The sequence below is a fragment of the Molothrus aeneus genome, chromosome 3 (assembly GCF_037042795.1).
Source record: "Molothrus aeneus isolate 106 chromosome 3, BPBGC_Maene_1.0, whole genome shotgun sequence".
NCBI classification, from domain to species: domain Eukaryota; kingdom Metazoa; phylum Chordata; class Aves; order Passeriformes; family Icteridae; genus Molothrus; species Molothrus aeneus.
The window spans coordinates 48,301,943-48,325,675 of NC_089648.1; the positions used below are offsets into that span (position 1 = coordinate 48,301,943).

General features: G+C 37.8%; 1 protein-coding gene across 5 annotated transcripts in view; it reads left to right on the forward strand.

Annotated features, from left to right (window-relative positions):
• The first annotated feature begins 21,586 nt into the window (after positions 1–21,586).
• Positions 21,587–23,733, forward strand: part of PDE7B (phosphodiesterase 7B) — a 170,350-nt gene continuing 168,203 nt past the window's right edge. For 4 of the 5 annotated variants that reach the window (XM_066546852.1, XM_066546849.1, XM_066546853.1 and 1 more), the window contains exons 1-2: positions 21,587–21,698; positions 21,919–22,033. In XM_066546852.1, coding sequence (XP_066402949.1) covers positions 22,013–22,033 — 21 coding nt within the window. In that variant the 5' untranslated portion in view covers positions 21,587–21,698; positions 21,919–22,012. Of the gene's footprint in view, positions 21,699–21,861; positions 22,034–23,733 lie in introns of all 5 variants that reach the window. The other variant, XM_066546851.1, reaches the window with a different exon arrangement.

The following is a 23,733-nucleotide window of genomic DNA, read 5'->3' on the forward strand; positions in this document are numbered from 1 at the left end:
AATACTATTTACATGAGGCAACAGCCTTGCAATGAATGGGGTTGTTCACGCCTCAAACTATGGTTTCTTTTCTAATCTCTCTGTGAATTCAAAAACTAGTTATGTTGCATACACTTGAATCACATTGGAAGTATTTCATTTGAAAACCCAAGAGGTACAAAGTAGACCCTTACCTTTCCCAGGAAGGAAAGCAGAGCCAACACAGAGCTCTGATGCCCAGTCAAGTTACTTTTATTGAGACTTCATCTGGTACACAGGCAATGGAGGAATGCTCAGATGCAATCAGAAACATTTACTCAAGTTATAAGCTTGCGTTAGTGTGGCTGGTTCTGCTCTTAAATAAGCAGGGGTAATTTTCAGAAATTCAGAAATCGGTTTGTTTCTCCATCAGGAAGACTTAACGCTACTGACAATATTTATAATGTACTTGCTGGACTGAACAGAAATGTAAAACAAGTACTGGGATACACTTGCTGTTTATATTGGAAAACCTTACCTGGTGAGACTGACCCATAAAAAGGTAAAAACTTCATGTTGAAGATGTGATGTTTATAAGTAACTAGAGTTATTCTGAAATACTTGTTTGAATACTTTTGAAAATAATAAAAAGCAGAAGAAAAATGCTTCAAAAATTGAGTAGTTCTGTACTTTCATGGACAGTTTGTTGTCAAAAGTATGGATGATTAGGCCATCAGTTTGGAATAAATAAGTAAATCTTCAGTAAACACCTTTTTTTTTAAATATAAACAGGGAGCAAACAAATTTTGTTTCAAACTGAATCTGTGCCTGAAGTGATATACATGGCATGGAACATCATATTAGAGCTATCAGAATGTCTTCCAAAACAACAATTAACAAAATATGTATTGCCACAATATTATATCCTTTGTCATTAACAATTTGTTTACAGTACTAAATAATGGGATAAAAGTATTTTGACAGTAAAAGGGTATAAGAAGAATAAGGCAAGCTTTTTGATTGATAAGTGTTTATCAAGCACTGATGACTGAAAGTTCTGGAACTTATAAAGTTATTAAAAGAAGAAATAATGGTAGAAACTGGTTTTCCTCAGAGAAATAACTGTGTCTAACATTTTAATATAATGGCAGTAGAGGGAACATGTTTAAGGGGAGAAACAGTATTATCAAGTGAGAAAGTAACACTATTATTTCTCCTATGAGATCACATGTCTGGAGTGTTGATATCTGGATAGAAAGATTCAAACCAAGGAATTAAGCAAGATAAGTAATAACTTCATGATGCACAAGTCGCAAATTATGCTACACAAGAGCACAATATAAAAATCAGCCTATGGAAGATTTTTAAAAATTTTTTTTTGTGCCAGATTTGCAGATTAATAGAATTTAAACATTAAGCCAAATAAAGAAGTCCAACAATTCCTTGTATGTTAGCACTTCTATATAGAGTTTTATGTTTTGAATAGACCCCAGGTTTCTCAGTCTCTGTGCTAAGTAATCTATATATGTTCAATTTACTTAGTTAACATAAAAATCGCCTAGGTTAAAGTCAGAATTAAGAGTACTTCCCCCACTTACATTTTGATTTTCAAGATATGTGACAAAATACTAAAATACATGAGCAAGAAAATCAGGTTTAATTGATGATATATTTTGTCTCTTTTAAAAGGTAAATAGCAAGTATACAGAAGAATTTTTGATCAGAAACAGCTGTTCTAGATTAGGCCAAAGGGCCATTCATCTGAAATAGCATTTTGAAATTAGGACATACAAAATTCTCCATCACTTGAGCAATAGTATATATTTTTCCCAGTTAAAATCATTTTGTTAAAAAACCAAACCCCAATACCTAGTAGCACGTGTCATATTCCCTCTAGTATCAAGTTGCTCATAACTTTAAACTGATATCTACCAACATCCCCAAACCTCAAATTTACAAGCTTGTAAACCCTTCACCCCAAACCAACCCTGAAATCACTTCATGAAATAGTTGCCTTGCTGGTTACCTTCCACTCTTCAGGCACCAAGCAGCTCTAAGCAGGAGGTTACACATCACCACCTGGATCTTGTGATTTGACAAAATAAATGTTAACAGTTTATTCTGAAATCTCCTTTAATGAGCTTTCAGTTTGCATTAGATAATCTGGTGTGCCTGCCATATAAAAGCTGTGCAGCATGAGGGGTCACTCAAGCTTCTCTATAATGGAAAAAGCAAAAATTTACTGAAGTTTTTTTTGTTTCAATGCCTTTATTTTCTTTGAGGACTTTAGGAAGCTTTCTAAAAAGTTTTTTTTTTTAGTAGATGTCTTTCACAAACTATTTTTCAAACTAATTTTTCACTTGATCATCTCTCAGCTGACTATGATATAGTTGCTTCCAAAATTATACAGGTATGTGGTCTCTTCAACAAATAATACGCTTCTAAATTGCTTAGAAATTTATTAACATACAGAATTTAAATATCACTTTTATACCTGCTAACAGTTTCATGCATTATCAACAAGAGGATTTTTCCAGGTCATGTGGCTATTTCAAAACATTGGAAAAATTTTAGAAATTAATTGTGATGGTACAAAGAGCAATTATATGGCTCTTAATAATTCAGTCTCTTCAGAAAATAATGTCTGGTGGAAAAAAAACCTTAATTTATAAGGTAGAGCACTTGAGTTTCAACAGAATTTCTGACTGCCTGAGGTTATTTATTCTGTGCAGGCAGAATATTACTCAGAAATACTCTCCTAACCAGCAGCCAGGCAGATGCATCTTGTCTGACCTTGTGTCACAGCATGGCTGGATACAAGTATGGGGCCACTAACAACTCTCATTATCAAAAACCTGTCAGGAAGGCTTCTTTCTCTTCTTGGTTGTTCCTTTGTTTTGGTGTTTGGTTTTTAAGGACAAAGCTCAGCTAGTTCCTCTTCTCTAGAATGTTTCCACAGGTACCTTCCCAAAGAATAAGAATGGGCCATCCGTGTTTGAGGTCGTCAGCCTTACCAAATAAGTTACACTTTAATCATACTTGTGTGTAAGAAAAAACACCAATTTTTCTCTGTGCAGAATTGTAATCTGTGGCACAGAGGGTATGTGTATATCCAGACAATGAGCCAGCATATCTGTAGGACTGTGGGGCATTTGAAGTTTGGGAAAAGGAGCATCACTAATGTTCTCCCAATTTTAAGTCCCAGATAAAGAATTTTTAAATAATGCAAGGGTAGGAAATATTAACCTTGCAATAGTGAAGGCCAATGATATGTCACTTCAAAACAGGCATAAAGCATAAATGCCGTTTCTTACTTTTTGGTCTTCTCCATAGATAGAGAGCCTCCTCTTTTTTCAGAACAGCACCTCACTAGAGAGATGTTTAACTTTTAACTGTAAAGAAGGAAATAAATATTTTTCTTCTGAAATTATATTCTGGGTATTTAACAGGGCAAGGAAGGGGGAAGAGCACTGCTATTAGCAGATGCTGTGACAGCTGCCCTCAACAGAGTTGAGTGTGTTGGCATTGCTCACAGTGCAAGCATACTGCTAGCCTGGGGCCTCAATCTCAAACCTTTGCATGTAGAATGTAAAGGTGGTTTATCAATCACAGAGTTACATTTTAGCAATGTGCTCATGACTTACTAAGAACAGCTGCAAATCAGGACAACATAACTTTAAGTAGCACTTGTCCATCACCTCTGACCTATGGTATTTCACTGAGAAAACACATCTAATACCTATTTGAAGATTCCAGATGATAGACAATCTTATATGTATAACTATCTATTCCATATCTAAATTGGAAAATGATTACAGATAACCACTAAATTTAATTTTCTGTCCAAACTGAATTGTAACCCATGTAGTTTATATAGGGAACACAGGGATTTTGAGCCATAACTTTGAGACCTGTAATAATTGTTTTAGAATTTGTCTGAATTGTTTTCTACTTTTAAGAGTAGAATTAACCTTCATTTCAGTTAAAGGCTGAAAGCCTGCGGGTAATGCAACATAAAAAGAAATCATAGAGTGGTTTGGGTTAGAAGGGACCTTAAAGACCATCTATTTCCAGCCCCAGTTTGCTGAATGCCCCTCAAAGATTTGTGCTTACTCAGTTTCATCAGGTGGTCTAGAACCAGCTCTTAACTCCAGTCCAAGAGATTAAATGTGATCTCAGAATATTTGAGTAAATTAGAGCGCTTTGAAAAATATATGATATTTCAATCACCTAAAGGAATTTGAATTCCTATTCATCCACTGGTACTATTGATGAAATTGTTGAAAATTGGTAAGTTTTCTTTTATTTCCCTTGAAGTAGCTTTTCCCCAGTCTCCCCACAGATTCCAACTTGCACAGCATTTATATTGTATTTTGGAATAAGCCTTGTGCTCAGATATTTTGTGGGGGTGGTGGTTTTAATTTTGAATTGTTTTGGTTTTTTTGCAGTATTTCATAGACAGATGGATTTCTTATTTCAGTAATTGTTCATGAAATGTTTCACTTTGTGCCCATGCGTGGCTGTCAACATGATTTCCTGAACAGAGCACACATCTGTATGTCTCACCTTGTCCACTGTCTCAGAGTAATCACTGGAGTGCTGTGCCTCTTTCTTACTCTGTAAATCACAAGGGCATTAAGAGAGATAGAGTTCATATACAAGCACCTCTGAATGGCTCTGAATAAAAGCAGCTTATAAAACCTAGGTAAAATGTGTGTTGGGAAAAGAGCGTAGACACATATAAAAACAGGGATCTAAAACAGGATTATGGCAGTCAAAACACTGCAGAGCATCTCAAATTTAGGTATTATCTATAAACTATCAGTGAGTTCCTACTGGAAATGGCTTTCTTTCTATAACAATGTTGCGACTGGTACTTTTGACTTAGGAATCCATCCTTATGTAGCTCTGTCTCAAATATTCTGGTTGTTTTTCACTAGGAGCTTTGCTGATTTAATCAAAATGGATTAAGTAGTTCTCATTGTAAAGATCAGCTTGGTTCAGCATCTGATAAATCTAATTTCTACATAAGAGCATCTCATCATTGTGAGCCATAACCTGATGAATTGCAGGCTTACAAGGAGGCTTAGGCTGTGAGATAAAGAAAGGAAATTTTCCTCATGATTTTCCTTAGACACAGGATAAAATCACAAGGTTTGCAGCTGTATTCTCCAAGCTACGTTCAGAGTTGCTAATTACAAGGCAGGATTCTTCTGGTGCTGTGGGGACATTCACAAATGCAACTCTAAATTAAAAACACTTGTATAAAAAATTCTAGTGCTGACCCAGGGGTGACTGCTGTATGTTGGGGCAGGCAGCTGGTGCATTAGATATAAATGGAAGGATTTATTCACTTCACCTTCAGGTGGGTGGCATTTTTTCACTCCAGAGCTTTCTCAGTTCACTGAGAGTTTGGCTTAGTTATGCATTTTAACTCCTGGCCAGAACTTAAGCAATGCCAGTCTGCCCTGCCTGGTGAGTGACAGGTATGGTGTTGTGTTCAGAGAGTGTTATAGCAAAGGCAGCAAGCTTTCTGCTGTGACATTAGAAAAAAAAGTTAAATTCTCAGCTGCAGCCTTCCTACTTCACTGCAAATGACTAGTTGGGATGTTCACAGAAAGCAGGTTTCTGCCTCTGATATACCAATAACTGCCATGATGGCTGTCAGATGTATAAGGTTTATGAGAAGACCACCCTGTGCTCTCTGGTTTGCTCACCTGTGCAAGGGAGGAATTGGTTTTGCACAAGTACAGTTATTAAATCAAATCAGATACATCAAAAGGAACCAACAGAAAGAAAATATTTGGTTATCTGCTTTGTTAATTGATCTACTTTAAGTTGTATTCCTGCTGTGTGATATATACTTTTGTTAATAAAGATACCTGGCTCAGCTACAAATGACAGTGAAAAAAAATCTGTTTCTAGTTAGATTGAAAATTTCATCTTTAGTGTAGTATATAGTAAAAAAAAAATGTAGTTTAGGATATATATTAATTTGCAAGTTCATCTCAGAAATTTGACTGCATTTCTTAGAGAAAACCAGCTGATCTAATCAGATCAGGGGGTTGGGGAGGGGGGAGGGAACAAAAACAAACAAAACCAAACAAATAAACCAGCAGGAAGGAAGGTTGGTGGTCTGTATGCTTCTTCTTCCTTGTGCTATAGTCTACTAAGTGTGAATCTTTGTACCTATGAAGCTGAATGCATTGCGGTTCGAAATTAAGGTGCTGTTGGGCAAACCAAGTACTTGCTTAGTACTAACAAACTTCTGCTAAGCATTCACTTAGCACCATTTAAGACTGGAAAGTCTTTTAACACAGTACAGAAAGTGTAACATGAGCATTTGATATGAGCTCTGCAGTCACACAGAGAAAAGGGAGCAAGAAAGGACACCATTCCACTATCAGTGTTTCTTCCCTTACAAAACATGTTTGGCATCTGCATCTTGCAGTTTCCCCTGGCAACTCTCTACTATCACAGAATAGAATGTCCCAAGGCTACACTCCATTACACTGCACCATCTTTTCCTTTTTTTTTTCTTGCTCCACAAGCTTTAATGAAGCCCATCAAATTTGCACAAGTGCCCTATTTACTGTACAGAGATTACGTCAAAAGAAACGATGTTGGCTTCCTATTAATGCTTGAAGATTGGCAAACAATCATGAAAGTCGATTGCTGTTCAGTTTGCTGAGTGGTGGCATGTATTGCTGCCTTGCCCAATTACAGCAAATCAGATGTTTCCTGTGGTGGAAAACAATACTAACAAATTACTAACTCTGTGTGTTTTAAGGGGAATAGTATATCTCAAGATTCAACTGAAGCAGAGCATCAGGACATGAAATTCTGTAGATGTTTTATCAGTTCATTTTAATGTGTATTTATGGTTAGGTAAACTAGCATTCAGGAGAAATATTACATCTTTAAAATATACATGACTGATGAACTGCATAGTAATAGTTTTTCTCAACAGATTCAGAGCTGAACTGTATTCAGAGCCAAGTTTTTACTGTTGGGTTTTTTCATAAGCTTTTCCCCACAAATCTGTTGAATTAGAAGAATAAAGGAACATGTGATAAGCAGTGAGGAAAGCATTACTGCGCCGAATGATTTACAAATAATTTTCAGGATGCACAGAGATTAAAGGAATTGGCATTACCACAGGAAAAACAACAGGAATTTACCTTACCTCTAACTGAGATTTTTAGTTCTCACATCGAAGGCACTAAAGATACAACTGGCTTTGTGCATGTGCATGCTCCCCCTATTTTTCAGTCAGAAGCTCCCCAGGGTGTGTTTTTACACTGAGAGATTATTAGAACATCATGATAACTCCTACACACAGTCTTAGCCTAACTTCAGCATGTAATTTCAATTCCTGTAGCTTTACTTCGAACAAAAGCAGCTGGTGTGACAGCCTTTGCTCTTTTTAAAGGATGACACTGATTTCCTTCACTTTTCACTTAACTAAGAGAAAGGCTGGATCAATCAATCAAATCTTTGCAGTGTAATATTAAAGAAAACAATTGTTATTTAAGCTTTACTTACAGTATAGAAGTCAGCCTGAAGAAATATCTGCTGAAAAAAATTTAACTAGAAATCTTAATGCTTTTTGTTTTCTTGAGGCTGAGCTGAGTTGAGTAAGTGAAATAAAAATCATGTTTGGGAATTCTTGCTTGAGAAATTGCCTGTTAAGTCATGACATTGCCCACACACCTCTGATTTTGCTCTTACAGCTCAATGAAGGAAAAAGAATTCCATAAAGAAAGCTTCAAAGAAGTTTTTTTAAGACATATGCCAGCAGCAAGTCACTGCGACATATGAATGTAGTGAATACTGTTTTCAGGATTTATCAAAACATGTTCCTACTCCTGTTGGAGGTTTCTAGGCAGATGCCTCCCCTGGCCTCTCTGGAAATTTCCAGTTGGATGCAGTAGCACAGGGGATGAGGAGAATCTCAGTACACTGGGTTCAGCACTGTACTGAGTTTCTGTTGTGCTCTGCTGATCAGAAACTGTTGAGGAGCTGCAGGAAGGGGACCTTCAGGCTTGATTGGAAGAAGTGGAAAAGAAGTTTTTTGAGCCTAGGGGAAAGATCAAGTAATGTTTTATTGGAGCATGTTAAGGAAGATCCCTCTAACTGCTCAGCCCCTTCATTTATAGCCAGACTGATGCAAAGTCCCTTGAAGGACTGAGAGGTAAAACGTTCATATCCATTCAGAGGAATTTTTAGTAACAAAATCAGATCTCTTCACTTTCTTTTGTTCCCATCAGTTTCCCTTTTTTCTATCTTGCTCCTGATCAAGTTTTATGTGCATGAATTCAAACATCTGTGCTTTACTCTAAAATGAAATTACTATGGTTCTCTACAATTTTCATACATAAATAATTTCAGTTCTACTGAAATGGAAAAATTCTGAAGCATCTTCCTGGCTGCTCTTGTTTAAGGCAGTTGTGACGTAAATGACACAGACTTGCTGTCTTTTCACTCTGTCTCACATTTCCTTCCTTTGAACTCCCCTTTAACATTTTCTCCCATCTCTTTCCCTGCCCTCCGTCCAGAGAAGTCAGCGTCTCATATCCTGTTCTCTGAATGTTGTTCATTTGCATGACCTTTATTACTCTTGATTACTATAATGAGTGTTTTTAGTAATTATCGTCATCCTGTTCTATTTTTCCACAGTAATACCCACTTTAATGGGTTTCAGATTTATAAAACATATGTTATATTAGCAGAAGCTTAAGTACTACCTCTCTTCCCCAGTAATGCTTGTACACATGAAATAAATAGTAGCTTTCTCCAGTCCTGAATAAATTTACAGTTGGCCTTAGGGAAGTGTCTCAGCTGAATTAAGGGTATCAGCCAAAGCTAAGAGTGTCTTGCCATCAAAGTAGTTCATTCTTCCATTGAACTGATGTGCAAGGAATTTTTTTGTGCCTTGCATACTTTCACAAGCACCTCTGCTTTATTTAATAGGTATTGTTAATAAAATATTAAACAAAAAAAATAATTAATAGCGTTGAATGTCGATGCCTGTCACACTTTCAAATGCTTTCTAACTAATAATGGTCAAAGAAATCCCTGTCTTCTCAGATCACATTGCAATAAGAGAATGCAGGGAAGTGCAAGAAGAAATTTCTGCTTGTTACTGATGCTTTGTGAGTCATGGACCAGGATTTTACAGTGATAGGTGCTAGGTAAACACAAGCAAAATACGTGACCCACTTTTTGAGACAGAAAACAGCTTCATGTTGTTGCTGGTAGTGCTAGTGGGATATACTTCTTAATTTTAACTGTTTTTCAGTATCTTAGTACACTATAGATAAAAAATTTCATCTCAGTTACAGCCATTTGCTATTACTAGTGCTACTGAGTGTAGTTACTGTAGTCCAACTGTTCTTTCTGGAATGCAATGTGAATGTGGATTCGCTGCAATGTGAATGCATTGTCTGCAAGAACTGCAAAGGGCCACCAATTCCTCAGCTGGATTCTGTCTCTGGGGGACACAATGGCTCCTGATGAGCTGCGGCTTGTGCCATCATTCAGAAAAAACTGCCAGGATCTCTATAGGCAGCTATGTGGTGCTGTTCTAAGTGGCTTTATGAACTTACCCCAGTAAGGTGTAAAGTTCCACTTGGAGGGTTTCATACAGATCCTGTGTACCTAGATGAATTTCTGTGATGCTCGTGTTTGAGCTGGCTCATTCCGCAGCAGCACACAGTATGGGCAAAGCCATAATGGGCAGCCTGAATCTGCTCTGGATTGACATAGCCTAGCACAGATCACAGCATTTCCTTTCCAAACTTGTCTGGAAACTTAAAATTCCTCTAGATTTGTAGTCAGGGAGAACCAGAAAACATTGTTTCTGTTGGAGAGGGAGGGAGCAAACGTCATGTTTGGCAAGTTTCTGATTTGGAAGCCTTGCCTTTGATTCTTCAGAGCCCTTCAGAAGCTGTTTGTATTTCAGATAGGGGAGGATCTCTACTTTCAGATCTATAGAGAGACCAGAGAGACCTGACTGCCCACATTTTTCTCACGATACTTTTCTTTTTCTCTTATAATTCCTTTCTACCCAAACTAATTTCCTATGGAGCTCTTGATCTGAAGGTAGAAATGCAGAGTGGTGCAGACAAGCGTGATCAGCACACTCCTAAGGTTTGGGAGGTGTCCCCCCATTTGTTCTACAATGCATGGGCACAGCATCCAAAGAGAGAACTAAACCATGTTATGGTTTGATATATCCAGCAGGAATAGGGGAAAAGCCACATGGTGGGATCATCCTGTAATCATGCAGTGAACAAATTCAAGTCCCAGGCAGAACCTAACCCAAGCCAGATTTTGCTTTCTCTGCTTACTGCTTGCTCTCATTTCTTCTCCTTTGTGCATTTACTACAAAAAACTTTTAACCTCCTGCAACAGCAACTATGCAAGAGTTTCATTGTACACAGTAGAACTAAAAAGTTCAAGTAAAATACATGAGCACAAGTTCTCATACAGGGATGGTAGCAAACCTTGGATGAGCCCTTTTGCTCCCATAACTCTTTAGTGGGGTAGAGATGAATGACATGCAAAAACCCCTCAGTATCCAAGGTTGTTTCCCAGACACATGCTCATTATTTATAGTGCTGTATCAAAGTTCATCCAGGCAAGTCTCTTGGGCTTTTCATGTTTGGGCAGAAGACTCCTTCTCAGGAGATTTCCAGTGCTTCCACACCCAGTCACAATGGAAAATCTTTCTCATAACTTTATAGTACCAACAAATAATAAACAAAATCTGTCTGGTTTTGCTTCATGCTGTGAGTAAAATGTAAGCCCCTGACTCCAAATTCCCATTTTTTACATCAACCAAATCTTCATATGTCTTCTCTCAGTGTTTCCAGTACCATTTCTACTCCTTAATACTACTTCAGATAACAATTGTAATTGCTTGTTGGCTCTATCCATCTTTATATGGCAATTACAAATGTGTCTAAGCCAGACAGCAGCGAAAACAAGAGATTCAGAGAAAGATATTTTCATACAAGTATAACAGCATCTTGTGTTAAAGAATTGTTCCTTCATTCATTTTCCAACATTTTTAAAGAAAGTTTTATTTTTAAAACCTTCTCTTTAAACCTTTACTAACTTTGCAAGAAATTATTCTGCTGTCCTCTGATCATGAAATCCCAGGGATGGGATGGTGTAGCAGACTGAAAGAAAGCCACAAAATTCACAAGTCTCCTTGAGAAAGGAGATTTTCAGAAAACAATGTTTCCACAGGGTGAATAACCAATGTAAAAAGGAGTAGGTACTTCCACCGACACTTAAAATATTGACCTTTCTTTGAAATACGATACAGACCATTTGAGCTTTATAATGGTAAATAATGACTTTGTGTAGAAGAGTAAAAAATACTTGGTTGTATGTGTTTGTGTGTCTGTGAGAATACTGCTGCAGTTCAATGTGGATTTTGTGTGTAGGCAAGTCTAAATTGGGATTTCAGAAATGAAAATCATTGTTCATGTTAAGAGATCAAGCAGACTGATTAGAGCGATGTGTTTCACAGCCCTGATCAGACAACTAGGGTCTCAGTTTGTGAGAGTGGTCTGCAGGGCTGCTGCTGTTTTAACAAGGCTTTGGCTGTCAAATCTCTCCTATCCTCAATGTGTAGCTGAGTTAATCTCTGAACATCACAGAGCCCATCTTCTTCTGTGTCAGTGCAGGCCTATGTTTGCTTTTGTCCTTAACCTGGTCATGTTTAGTCTGTTTACGTATCTCATGGGTGTGATGGGTGTGACATTTTGCCTTTAGGATTAAAAGCTAAGCACATTGGAAAGATTTAGGACCAGGTAAAAATATGTTTTCCTTCTCACAAGCCTTGTTGTTAATAATATTTTCTCTCTTTTCTGCTCATTTTTGATCTTTAGTAGTTTCCATTTGTCATGTTTGCCCTTATTAGAGATTGGTTTGTCTCATGGTACTTAGTGAGCTTAGTTGTCACAGAAAAATATCTTAAAGGGCAATTGAACTTCAGAGTGAGTGGCTGGGCTTCTTTGAGCATTACAGACTCAATTCCTAGTAATTTGATTCTGTGTTATCTCTTTACTACACAATAACCTGGAGTTTCAGGTATGAGCTAAACTGTAGAAGCATGTGATATGTAGCCATACCTGAAAATTGCATAGAAAATAAATTAATTTTGGTAGTCTTTACCTAGCTATTATTTTAATATTTATTGAGTTTTGCAAGATGGATTAAATGTCCTAGTTTGGCTTGACTTTGATTCCTAATAGTTACTGCTGGGTAATAATTATAAAAACTTATTTCCATGCATTTAGCAAAACTTGTGACTCTGAAAGTGACATTCAGACAGAAGGCCCATGAAAGACAGCTATACTTTATGTACCTTGCATTGCAAGTATCTGGGAATGGGTTTGCATATTTTAAGAGTGCAATGCAGGGACAGCAAGTGCCTGGTTTACAGGCTAAATCTAGAGACCTTACAGGGAAAGTGCCTTGCTCATACAACAAGTGGGTGTGCAGGAGGAGGGTGGGTCAGCCACAGTAGCAGGGAGCATTACTTGAAGTCCTTTTTAATGCCATTAAATAGTAATCTTAAATTTCTCTAAAGGAGAAACCTGGACTCCAAAATCTAGGAGACCTTGGTAGCTATGTCCTATCTTTAAATGTAGTCAAGTGGCTGAATGCCAGAACAACTTTGCAATTAGTGCTGTGTGAGTACAGTCTTCTGATGCATGTAAACAAATATTCATATTGTCAGATCCGTGTGTTACTGTTGTAATTTTTATTCTCCCCATCTGGGACCACAGTTTTTTTCTCAAAAGTTTTTACTGAATGCATAATGAGTCCTCAAAAATGTATGTTTGTAATTTCTTACATTTAATGTCACTGTGCATTACTCTTCCAGTGCCCTACAAGAATTACCAACTGAAAAATTTCTAGATTTAAAAAAAATTGGAAAAGATGGATTTATAGCATTTCATAGAAATGGAGCCATCTTTTCAAATCATCATTTACATTTGTTTGCAAGTCTGGAGTATATGTATAAATAGTATAGCATAAAACAAAACTTAAATCTAAGATTTAGGTAAAATAATCTGTGCCTTCAAAGGACACATTGAAACAAGTAACCTAGGTTGACACATTTTCAGGCACCTAGGTTCTTATACACCCTGAGTTTTAAACCAACACAACAGATTGATGGGTGGAGTAGGCCAAGTCAGATTGCCAGAGGAGATACCTCTCACAGAAGTCACTGTCCTCACAAGAGAAACTGAACTGTGCATGAAGCAGCTCCAGAAAGCACATCAGTGCATAGGAGGCATCCTCCAAGTGATACATAGGCTGAGGAATGTAGGGAGTATTAACTTCCATCACCCAGGTTCATCTACTGCCTAGAAACCCAGTGGAAAGTCATGGTCTTGGTTAAGGACTGTGAAGATGTGGATTGGAGATTTTTGGAAGTAGAGAACTGAAAAAGGAGGAAGAAAGCAGCTGACAGAAAAATCAGTGGTTTGTCATCTGTCAGTGTTGCTGCCAAGACAAGTTGTCTCAAAATGTTACTGTATTCTGTAATTTACAAAATTACAGATGTTTGGCGCAACAACAAAGCAACCTGTATTTGTCCTTAATGAGTCTGCCTTCCCAACAGGAGCTGGGCATTTACATGCTTTGTGTCTTACTTAAATATTTAGCCCATCCATCCAGATTCTGAATCTACATGAAAATGTGAAGATTAGCATCTTGAAGTATCACTACACTGTTAACACTGAATATATTCCTCCTAAGTATATAATTATAAAGTATAGCAGGTGTAATCCATTGAAGTAAATGGTGAAGTCCTATTGACTTCAAAGATTTTATCCATTATGTATCTTCAATACATTTCCGCTATTTTCCTGAGTTACCTACCATATCTAGTGTTCCCATCTTTAGCATTTGAGTGAATTCATACTAGTTTTAACTTCCTCTTTTAAAAAGTTTCTAATTATTCATTTAAAGGCTCAAACTGCATGGAAAACCACTGCAAATCTTCACTGTTCTTTGAAAGTAACAGATCTATTGCTGCATAAATGTAACTGATTGTACACTGCTACATATGCTTTAACTTTGTAGACTGTTGGACATGTATGTGAAGTTAATTAGGGGTGGTTTTTTGTATGAGATGCTAAGAGAATCAAGTTTTGACACTAAAAATGTCCTTCTTCTGGGGCAGTTAGATTTTGGCTTGAATTTCAGACAACATGGCACTGAGGCTATTTTAATAAGAGATTAAAAAAGATGCAAAAAAATTAGGACTCAAACCTTGCACTCTGGAGGAGATCCCCATTGAGGTCTGCTGAGAATTTGACTCTCATTTATAAGAGAACTTGTCCCTTTTGCTTGGCTTGGGAATTTTTTTCTCTCCCTTCTGATTATACTGGTTTTATCCCTAGTTTTATCATTGAGCAACATAATGTAATGAAATAAAATTATGAAATGCTTCAGGGACTTCTGGTTACTGCTCAGTCTGTGCAGTTACCATGCTGGGGAGGGCACCAGCCAGGGGGCTGTACACTTACTCTTCTTTCCCCCTTTCTCATAAGGACATCATAAACCAGAACAGTAATTTGGGCTCAGCTCTGTCTATCAAAGACAAAACTCAGCATGAAATAAGTACAAGTTTGTAGACTTCACATAATGCTTGAAGATGGCTCATTTAATGCCTGTAGATCGTATGGGAATCGCAAAACACAGGGGTATTGCACACTGAGGAATGAGGAGGTGAGGGGGAAAAAAATAAGTGGGTACTTATAAAACTGGCCAAAGCTTGATTCATGTGCAAGTAGGATTTGCTGGGCAAAATAAAATTATTTTCACTTGTATATCTCAATATGCTTTTCATCCTCAAGGCCTATGCCTGCTGGATCAAACTACCATGTTTCAATTCAATAGGATAAGAAAGCTACTCATTATTAGCTTCATGTGAAAATGAAAATTGTCTTTGATAGACTAATCAATACTTTTTAAAAGATGTTGGCCTCAGCTTCATTTCAAGTAATGACTATGTCACAGAAAACACAATGGAAAAAAAGAAAAAGATCTTAAAATTCGGAAAGATTAGTAAAATGCCTAAGTAGTAAAATTAATTGAAAGTTGTAAAAATAGGTCTCCTGCACCTAAATTTTATAGGTGTCAGAAAAAAAAATCCCAGAAAAAGCAAGAATGAAGCTCTTTGTTGTTCATATATGTTGAAATGAAAACCTAGGAATCGTGTGTTATATTCCTCAGTATTTTTTAAGAAAGCATCTATTTGTGTGTTTATCTATCTAAAATAGTGATGCAATACAAATTCTTTAATATTAAAATGAGGCTTTGAATTGGAAAATACTTCATTGTTATTTTTCTTCTTTTTTCATATTTATTGATCATAGAATTTAAGATACTCAATTGAACAAAAAAGGATTTTTTTTTCTTGCAATACTTTCTTATTTTTAGTCACAGTTGTTGATATACTAGCCATTCTGACACTGCTTGTAACCCTTTGATGCAGAATTGCATCTGGTTTGTTTTTCTATTGTTTCGACTACCTCTGTGGAATGTAAAAACATTATTTCTGGTTTATTTCTTTTTTTTCAACTGTTTTAAACACCAAGAGCCACATAAAAATAATCCACTGACTGAAAAGGAGATAAACAAAAAAAAATACCTGCACAGATTAGAGCTGGATGAACTTGGAGAATTATCATTAACAGTGGTATTAAGAAGATGAAGTTTTGGATTTGCTGATCTTGCTGCTCTTTAAGACTTCAAATTTTTTCTGAATATGTTTGTTTTTTAGGGGGAAGTTTTGCCACCCACCTATAAGTGATATAGTGAAGACAAAAGCATTCAGCATTGGCAAAAATAAAAGTTTGTTCTCTTTCAGGTAAGGAAAAACACTCACCTGTCTCTTCTCTGTTTTCCTGGGTTTGAAATCAAATGTCAAATATTATCATATTGTGTCTGAGAAAACAAAATGGTTTTGCATATGGTCTGATCACTAAAACAAATATGAGCCATTGACAGCAATGTTTTCTCACCCTTCTTTTTCAATGCCTGGGAACTGCACGTCAGCTCCTTTGTCCCGTGTGATGAAGTCCTTTGTGCCTGTATACAGCATCTGTGGGAGCTGTGGGAGCTACACCTTTGCTGGGATGGCTTTGGCTGACTTGGGGACTTTACACTGCTCTGTGGCCAGGAGATCTCACTGCGAGGGCAGAATGTGCTGTGGTCCTCTGAAACTGAAACCCTCTGGAAGTCATTTAAATGCTTTTAAACCAGACTATGACTGGACCCAAAATAAGTTCATAACATTAATGTATTCAGTTATTTTTTTATTAATTCAAGGGTCACATCTGCTGAAAATAGAGGTCCACACAATATTCTAGATCAGTACCTCAAGGTAATGGACATTTGAAATTCTCTTCCTGATGTGTTCATCAGCCTACATAATGCTTGTTGAGCTCATCCAGTACTATTTACATGAAGTATCTAGTCCATAGATGAGAAATTATTTGTATTCTCATTTGATTTTTAAAAAATTCCATTTTACTGGGGATATTTCCCATTACTTAAATCTATGAATAAGTGTATAGAAGTAAAAAGGAAAAGTAAAAAGAAAGCTACAAGGAAAAGAATGGCATAAAAACAGGCTCTTTTTTTCAACTCAGCAGTTCATGGGTAGAAGATTGGTGCTCTGATAGGACATAGGGGACAGTTAGAGGGAAATTTTTGCCAGAAAAAGAGAAACATTAATTTCTAGTTCATATTGGAAAAGATATCTAACAAGAGGTAGGTGGCATCAAGGCTGGAAATCCAGACAAAATATTTCATGCATAAGTTTGAGAAAGCTGGAGAACATTCCCTTTTGGAGACACCTTTCTTGGAAGCAGTGTAATCTTCTTATGACAGCACTTGGAAGCACAAACCATGTACCAACACAGCAGCTTTTAGGTCAAATAAATAAGGACTAAAGTCATGTCAGCAATCTGTGTCCTCCTGTGGGGACCAGCTCATTCTGTACACCATGAACTTACCAACCTCCATTCTTGTCTGAGCCACATGGCCCCGGGTCATTCCAAACAGCCCTGAACCTCAGCTGGGATCAGCCACCAGCAGCTTCTGACAGCTCACACAGGCTCGCTGTAAACACACCAAAAACATCACACAGATCCCAGGAGAAGAAAAGAACTGTAAGGGAGACTGTTCTACACAATGTGCGCCAAGGATGCTTCCAGCCATTCATTGCAACTATAACAAGATTAATCTGAGGGCATTGATTTGTAAATAAACAGGCACAGAACATTCACATCTAGTCACTACAAGCAATTTCACATAATTCAGCCTGGAGAAATTTGCCTTTAGAAGTTTCCCAACAGCAATTACAGTGTAAGATATGAACTCACCTCCAACAGTAGTGTGTGTCTATATTTATAGGGTGGGATAAGCATGAACTTCCTTAAAACTATACTTTGACTGGAATTGTTGACCCTTTCCTTCCATTGTTTTCATAAATGCAGGCCACTGTCACTCTGCACTTGTCCACCTTTATTGTGCCATGACAAGAGAAAGCTGCAGCAGCCATGACAGGGAGCTACTTTGATCACAGAGTTTTCAGCATCCTCAGATTTACATGTCTATGCCCTAAGGAATAGTAGAAATACTTTGGGGAATCACTGTAACACCTATAACCTTGCAATTTTGAGCAATTTTGTGGGGAATGGAGGAAAGTGGAAAGGAAGAGTCCAGCATGAAGTCATTCCTCTGTGGTAGCAACTCGAACGTGACGCCTCATTTTCCACTCCTTGTTCCCAGCTCCCATTCAGATGTCATTGAGAGCAGTATGAAGAGCAATGTTTGGTCCAGTTCTGCAGTCCATCCTGAAGATGGTCAGGGTACAAATAACGTAGTGGGAAGAAAGTGGAAGGTGTCTTAGGAAGGAGCCATCTTTTTGCCTCTCCATGTACAGTGCCTATCATTCTATCATGTGCAAACAAATTCTACTGGCACTGAAATGAATTTTACTGAGATGATTTTTTTTTTAAGTTTCAGGGATTATATCTGGTTTATAAGGAGTGTGGTTTGGGTGAGGCCAATTAAGCAACCTCTCTAATATCCAACTTCCTTTCCGAAGACCACAATGGAAATTGCAGATTTGTGAAGACGAATGCCATTCCATGGTAAGAGAGAACATTTCTTGGTGTGCCACCTATATTGAGAAAGGAGAATAGCTAAAAAAAAAAATAAAAAAATTAAAGCATCTCCAGTGGTGAGCCAGGACTGTAAAAAGAATTCAAATTATTGAATCAAGGAGGATTTCTCAAAAAGACAGGTTCATAAATTTGAGGGGTCCCCAAATATACTCTGTTGCTTACTCCAGAGAGAAAGAACCACAGTGTCTGAGGAAAAATCAGCTCTTTTTTCAAGAGCTGCATGGTTAAACTCTCCCATTTTGGCCAAGTACTATGCTTTGGACAATCCTGCTAATTGCTAACAAAAAGAGTTATCTACTTTATCTGCCTGGATCTGCAGCAGATTCCTCAACAATGCCTATATACCTGTCCTTTGTACTATTGCTCAAACTTTCAATGCATGTTTCCTCCGGCATTCTGAACATCTCAGTGAGACATGAGGCATAATCTCTTTCACCCTTTTTCCTCTTTTGTTTCTTCCTCTTGCTTCTGAACAAGCTGTGCTCTTTGGCATTAGTATTCCAGTCATATACTCATATGACTCTACCCTACCACGTTTCAGTTATGTCAATTAAGTTGTAATTTTGATCTTGCTTTAAGTGTTCTGGCTCCATTGTATTTATTTAGATACAGTTTATATCAGTCTAGGCTGAACATCAGTTATTTTGTTTTCTTTTTTCTTCCTTCAGTGACTTTTTTTAAAGAGTCACAGTTTTCTTTTTTCAGCTTTTTTGTTAGGCCAGTGTGGGTCACATTTATCTGGACATGCATGTCACCAGCCTGACAGGATATTTTAGCATACATGAAATCACATTAGCAAATCTATGCTGAAGTTTTTTCTTTGCTAGGTGGAGCCCATTTTTTTCTCATCAGTCCTTCCCAGTCATCATGGAAATGCATGGCTGTGCAAAGGTAACCAAGATATTCCTTCTCATTCCCACCCTTACTTGCATCTCCTCATGCAGGCATTAAGATTCTTTGTCCAAGTAGAAACTTCAATCAGAAGTGCTTCCAGACCTCTTTGTCTTTTCACCAAAGAAACCTCCACATCACAAAACCTGCAGTGACCACTCACTGTCATAGGGCCACTTGGCTGCAGGAGGCTGAAGTAACCTCTAATTTATTTAGGAGAGATACAAGACCTAGAACTTTGTGCAAAACTGGAATGTACCTGGACCTTAATTAACGAAATGCAATGTAATGTTGTTAATGAGATTGATCCCAAAATGCAAAACCAAGAAAATAATCAAACTGAAATAGACATTTGAAAATCTCCTACTCCACAGTACGATCACCTGTATCAAACCTGTTCATGAATAATAGTTGGCTAACCATACTTATAAAAATAGCCAGTAACAAGACACTGTAGACTGTCACAGCCCATCTGTTTCAGTATTTTACTCTCCCTCCTTTAGTTTTTCCGAAGTCAAACAACTTTCCTCTGTTGCAGTTTACTTGTTCTAACCTCAAATCATATGAAGAAAAATTAATCCTTCCTTCTTTGCAAATTGTCTGGATCTATTCTAGTTAAATAAACAGAGCCAGAATGCATCTTGAAACAGTGGACCTTGATTACCTGCTATGTCATGTTTCTAGAATAGACCTTCATGCATTTTGGACACTGCCCTGATTGCTTTCCAAACACAGTCTGAGACTTATCATCAGCTTAGAAGAAGCTATGTTGCCATAAAGGGTGAAGAAGTTTAAAGGCCACACAATGTCTCCAGGAGCAAGAATAAACTCCATCTAGTATTGTTCATGTTCTTGCAGAGGAATATACCCTTTGTATACTTAAGGATTGTTATCAACTCTGCTGTCTTTGGACTAAACAATGCCAATATCAGTCTTTCTTCACAGACTCCAGATCAGTCCCACTGAAATTCATTCAATTTTCAGCTGACATTCCCAGGACTGGTTCCTGAAGTGCAATTCCCAAAGTGCACTATTCAGTTGCCTACTCACCAACGCTGAGTGAAGATGAAATGATGATTTTCTGTGCACTACGAATAATGTTTCTATTTGTGCACTTCAAATTGCTTCATACAGTTCTCTAAGTACAGTCAGTGAACTTAACATGCTCTAATTGATTTTGTAAATCTGTAACTTATTTAATACTTTTTAATATGTTATTCTAGCATTTACATCCCCATAACACTTAGCATTTGTTTGTGAAGATTGCATTAGCAGTGATAGCACAGACACACTTTTTGATAAGCAAAAATCATTAAATATTTTGGCCACTCTGGAGCTGCATTTTGGTAGAATCAATTGGTGGTCACGGGGAAGTTCCTATGACTTCTACTGTATTTGAACATGTTCTGTGAAGCACTAAGAAATTTCTTTCTCAAGAGCTTTCTATCTACTCATTTTTAAAAGCACTTCTCTGTGTTTTAAAATAAATGCAAGACTGTTAAGACTTTTTAGAAATTAATTGTGCCTCACAGACTGAGATCTTTGAAAGGATTCCCTAGAAGAACAAATTGATAAAATTAGAATGATGCAAATAACAAAACACTTACTGTTGTCAACTGACTTCCTATCAATTATCTTGTGCTGTTTTGGCCTTTTTTGCCCATGCTAATTGACCTTGATGAATGTTATTTGTTTCTTGAATCTTCAGCAGCGTGGTTTCTCCACTGCCAGTGGTGTGGTTATAATAAAAGCCAAGGTCTACCTTCCTCTGCCTTTTGATGTGGACTTTGGTACTAAATAAAATGCTGTCTGGTGGCCCACAGCAGAGCTCACAGGCGAGCACAGCTGGGCTGCTGCTGGAAGGAGCAGTTGTTTGCCCGGATCAGCCCTCCAGGGCGACTGCATCCGTGACTCGGATGGGGCAAGGAAAGCAGTTTGCTAATCTGCAGTGTAGCTCCAGCTGACTGATAGAAGGATGTGTACAGTAGTCACAGTCTTATCTCGTTAGCCAGGTTTACACTGGTGTGACACTGCTGAACTTAGACAAGCAGTTCCTGATTTACTGTAGGGCGAGGGCAGAATCAGGTCTGATTTTGCACCACGACCCATAGACATTACCCAGCTCGCCCTGGAAAACATCTTGTGTATATTTAAGAATACTTCAATATATGTAAGCATATTTATAGCCTTTCCCCATGTCGTGAGGATATTTTGGATCTTTCTAGTACCTCTGGATATAAAATCTTTCTGAGCTGAATCCAGGATAGATAAATCATGACTCCAGCTTCTTTCGCCTAGGGTAGCCTGCCTCAATCACTGCCACATTCCTCCCATAGTAGTCGTTTAAAATTAATAGCACATGCAGAGGAAAAACTAAACCCTTTGACGTCACTCCCGAAATGAGGAAACATAAACAGAAAAGGCTTCTCGGCGGCGCTGGCAGCAGGGCGGGGATTGGTCTGTGCTCTGCGCTCTGCGCTCCGCGCCCGGCGCTGGCAGCGCCTCCCCGCCCGCCCGCCCGGCCTGACACGGGCGGCCAGACTGCAGCAGCCTCAGCGCTACCCAGCCCTGCCCTGGCACACAAGTGCGCTCTCTTCCCGAGCCTCTTTGCTTCTTAAGGTGGTTTTACTGGCTGGGTTGGGGGACTTGGGGAGGTTTTCTTTTCCTTTTTCTTTCTTTTCCTTTTTTTTTTCCATCTCTTAAAAAAAAATCCTTTTTTTTTCTTTTTTTTTGTTTGGTTTTTTTTTTTTTTGGTTTTTTTTTTTTGGTTTTTTTTTTTTAGTTACTATTATTTTAGTTTGCTGTCGTTACTTATTTCTATTCCCAATCCTGGATGCAGTTACTGGACTCTGCAGTACAAGTCTTCATGAACAAGCAGCACCGCTTAGAGATTTCACGGCATTCAAAGGTCACAGAACTGCCACTATGGTTAAATGTCTTGTTTAATGGTTGAGGTATGTACAGCAAATCTAAAAGAAGCAGCATGATTATTTTTTTGAAGGGGAACTAAAATTGTGAGGGGGAGAGGGAGATAATAATATTATTTGGTGGAAAAGATTTTTACTGGTGATTGTTACTACAGCAACCATATTTTGAATTTCGTCCCTTTTTCTCTTTATTCAAACTAGATGAAAATTTTAACTTATGTTGATTTAACCATTTGATGGTTACAGAAGATTGCAAAAAGAATCTCTTGTAGAAGTCCTTTCTGACCCTGCTGGGGAAAATGTGGTTGATTTTTTTCTGTATGTTTTCCTATTGCTCTGTGGCAGGAGAGGAGACCTGGGACTTGTCTGGCTTAGATGAAGGAAGAAGAAAACAGAAACTTGTTCCTATCCTGAGGGGGCTGTGAGTTTTTCTGAGAGTTAGAGCAGAGGGAGGAAGAGTTGGAAATAAACAGGTCAAGCAGAAAAGAATATTGGCTTCATTTTTAGGAGTACATGTACTGCTTTTTTTTTTTTTTTTTTAAATACATGCTTAGATTAGTTTACTTGGTTTGGGTTCAGAAGTTCAAAATTAAGAAGCAGCCTGAGCTTTGACTAAGAAACAGATCCCCACTGGGAAGGGAGAGAGCTGCTTGTCTTATATTAACACCAGTTTTCATACAGCTTTTGCTACCTAAGCAGAGAAAAGTGGGAATTTGCTCAGGAGTTGAAGTGATGTAACCTGGCATCTGTTTGATAGCATATAGCTTCAATTCATATTTGAGCCAGTGATCTGCCTTGAATGAGTATTGCAGCATCACAGTGGGCAGTGTGTGCTGCAGTAAATGAAAGCAACTGCTACCATCAAACTAACATTGTTTTCAAGAGTGTGATTCTAGATTACAAGAGGAAGAACCACTTGTCAGAGCTTGTGTGTGTGTGTCTGTGTCTGTGTGTCTGTGTGTACAAGCAGTCTTGAAAATAACTCCAGCCAAGACAGAGATTTCTGTTGTTAATTGGATTAATATACAGGTATGTTCAATAACATCTATCTATTGTTCAATAACAATAGCAATCTTCATATTTTTCTGATTTGTGGAAAGAGACTTTTCATAGCTCTGTTTGAAATGTTGCTGTAGATATAAATCCTTGGCAATTTGAAAATTTCAGTTTAACTTTAAAAATTATACCTAAAAAACCAATTCCTTTAACAAGGAACACAGCATGAGCACACCTATCTCCTGCAGTGTACCCCATAGGGTTAAAAACATTAACTACACTAGGCTGAAGCATGCTAGCTTAAGGACTGCAAAAATATTAGCTCTGAAATGCAGAGGATGTGCTATGTGCTGTGAATGGACAATTGCTATTCTGCAGTGCCTAGTGGGAAAACAAGGACTTTGTGTATTGCAAATGCATAACTGCAGCTCCTCCATTTCCTTTGCTGTATCTTCACTGATGACTGCAGAAACAAAGAGGTTTGTCACAGATAAGCTCTGTAGTGCCCCATCTCTTTGAAGATGCAGGAAGATCTTTTCTCATATCCAAAAAGCTGAAGTCAAGCTTAGTTGGGTGAACTGTTATTCTGTAATCTCTGTGTCATTCTTTCTTCCTCAGCCCTCCCCAAATTCTTACTATGTGAACTGCCAGCTGTTTTCAAAAACCAAAGTAATACTTCTCTAGGCTCAAGTTCAGAGAGGCTAACAGAGTGTTGGTTAGATGATTAATAG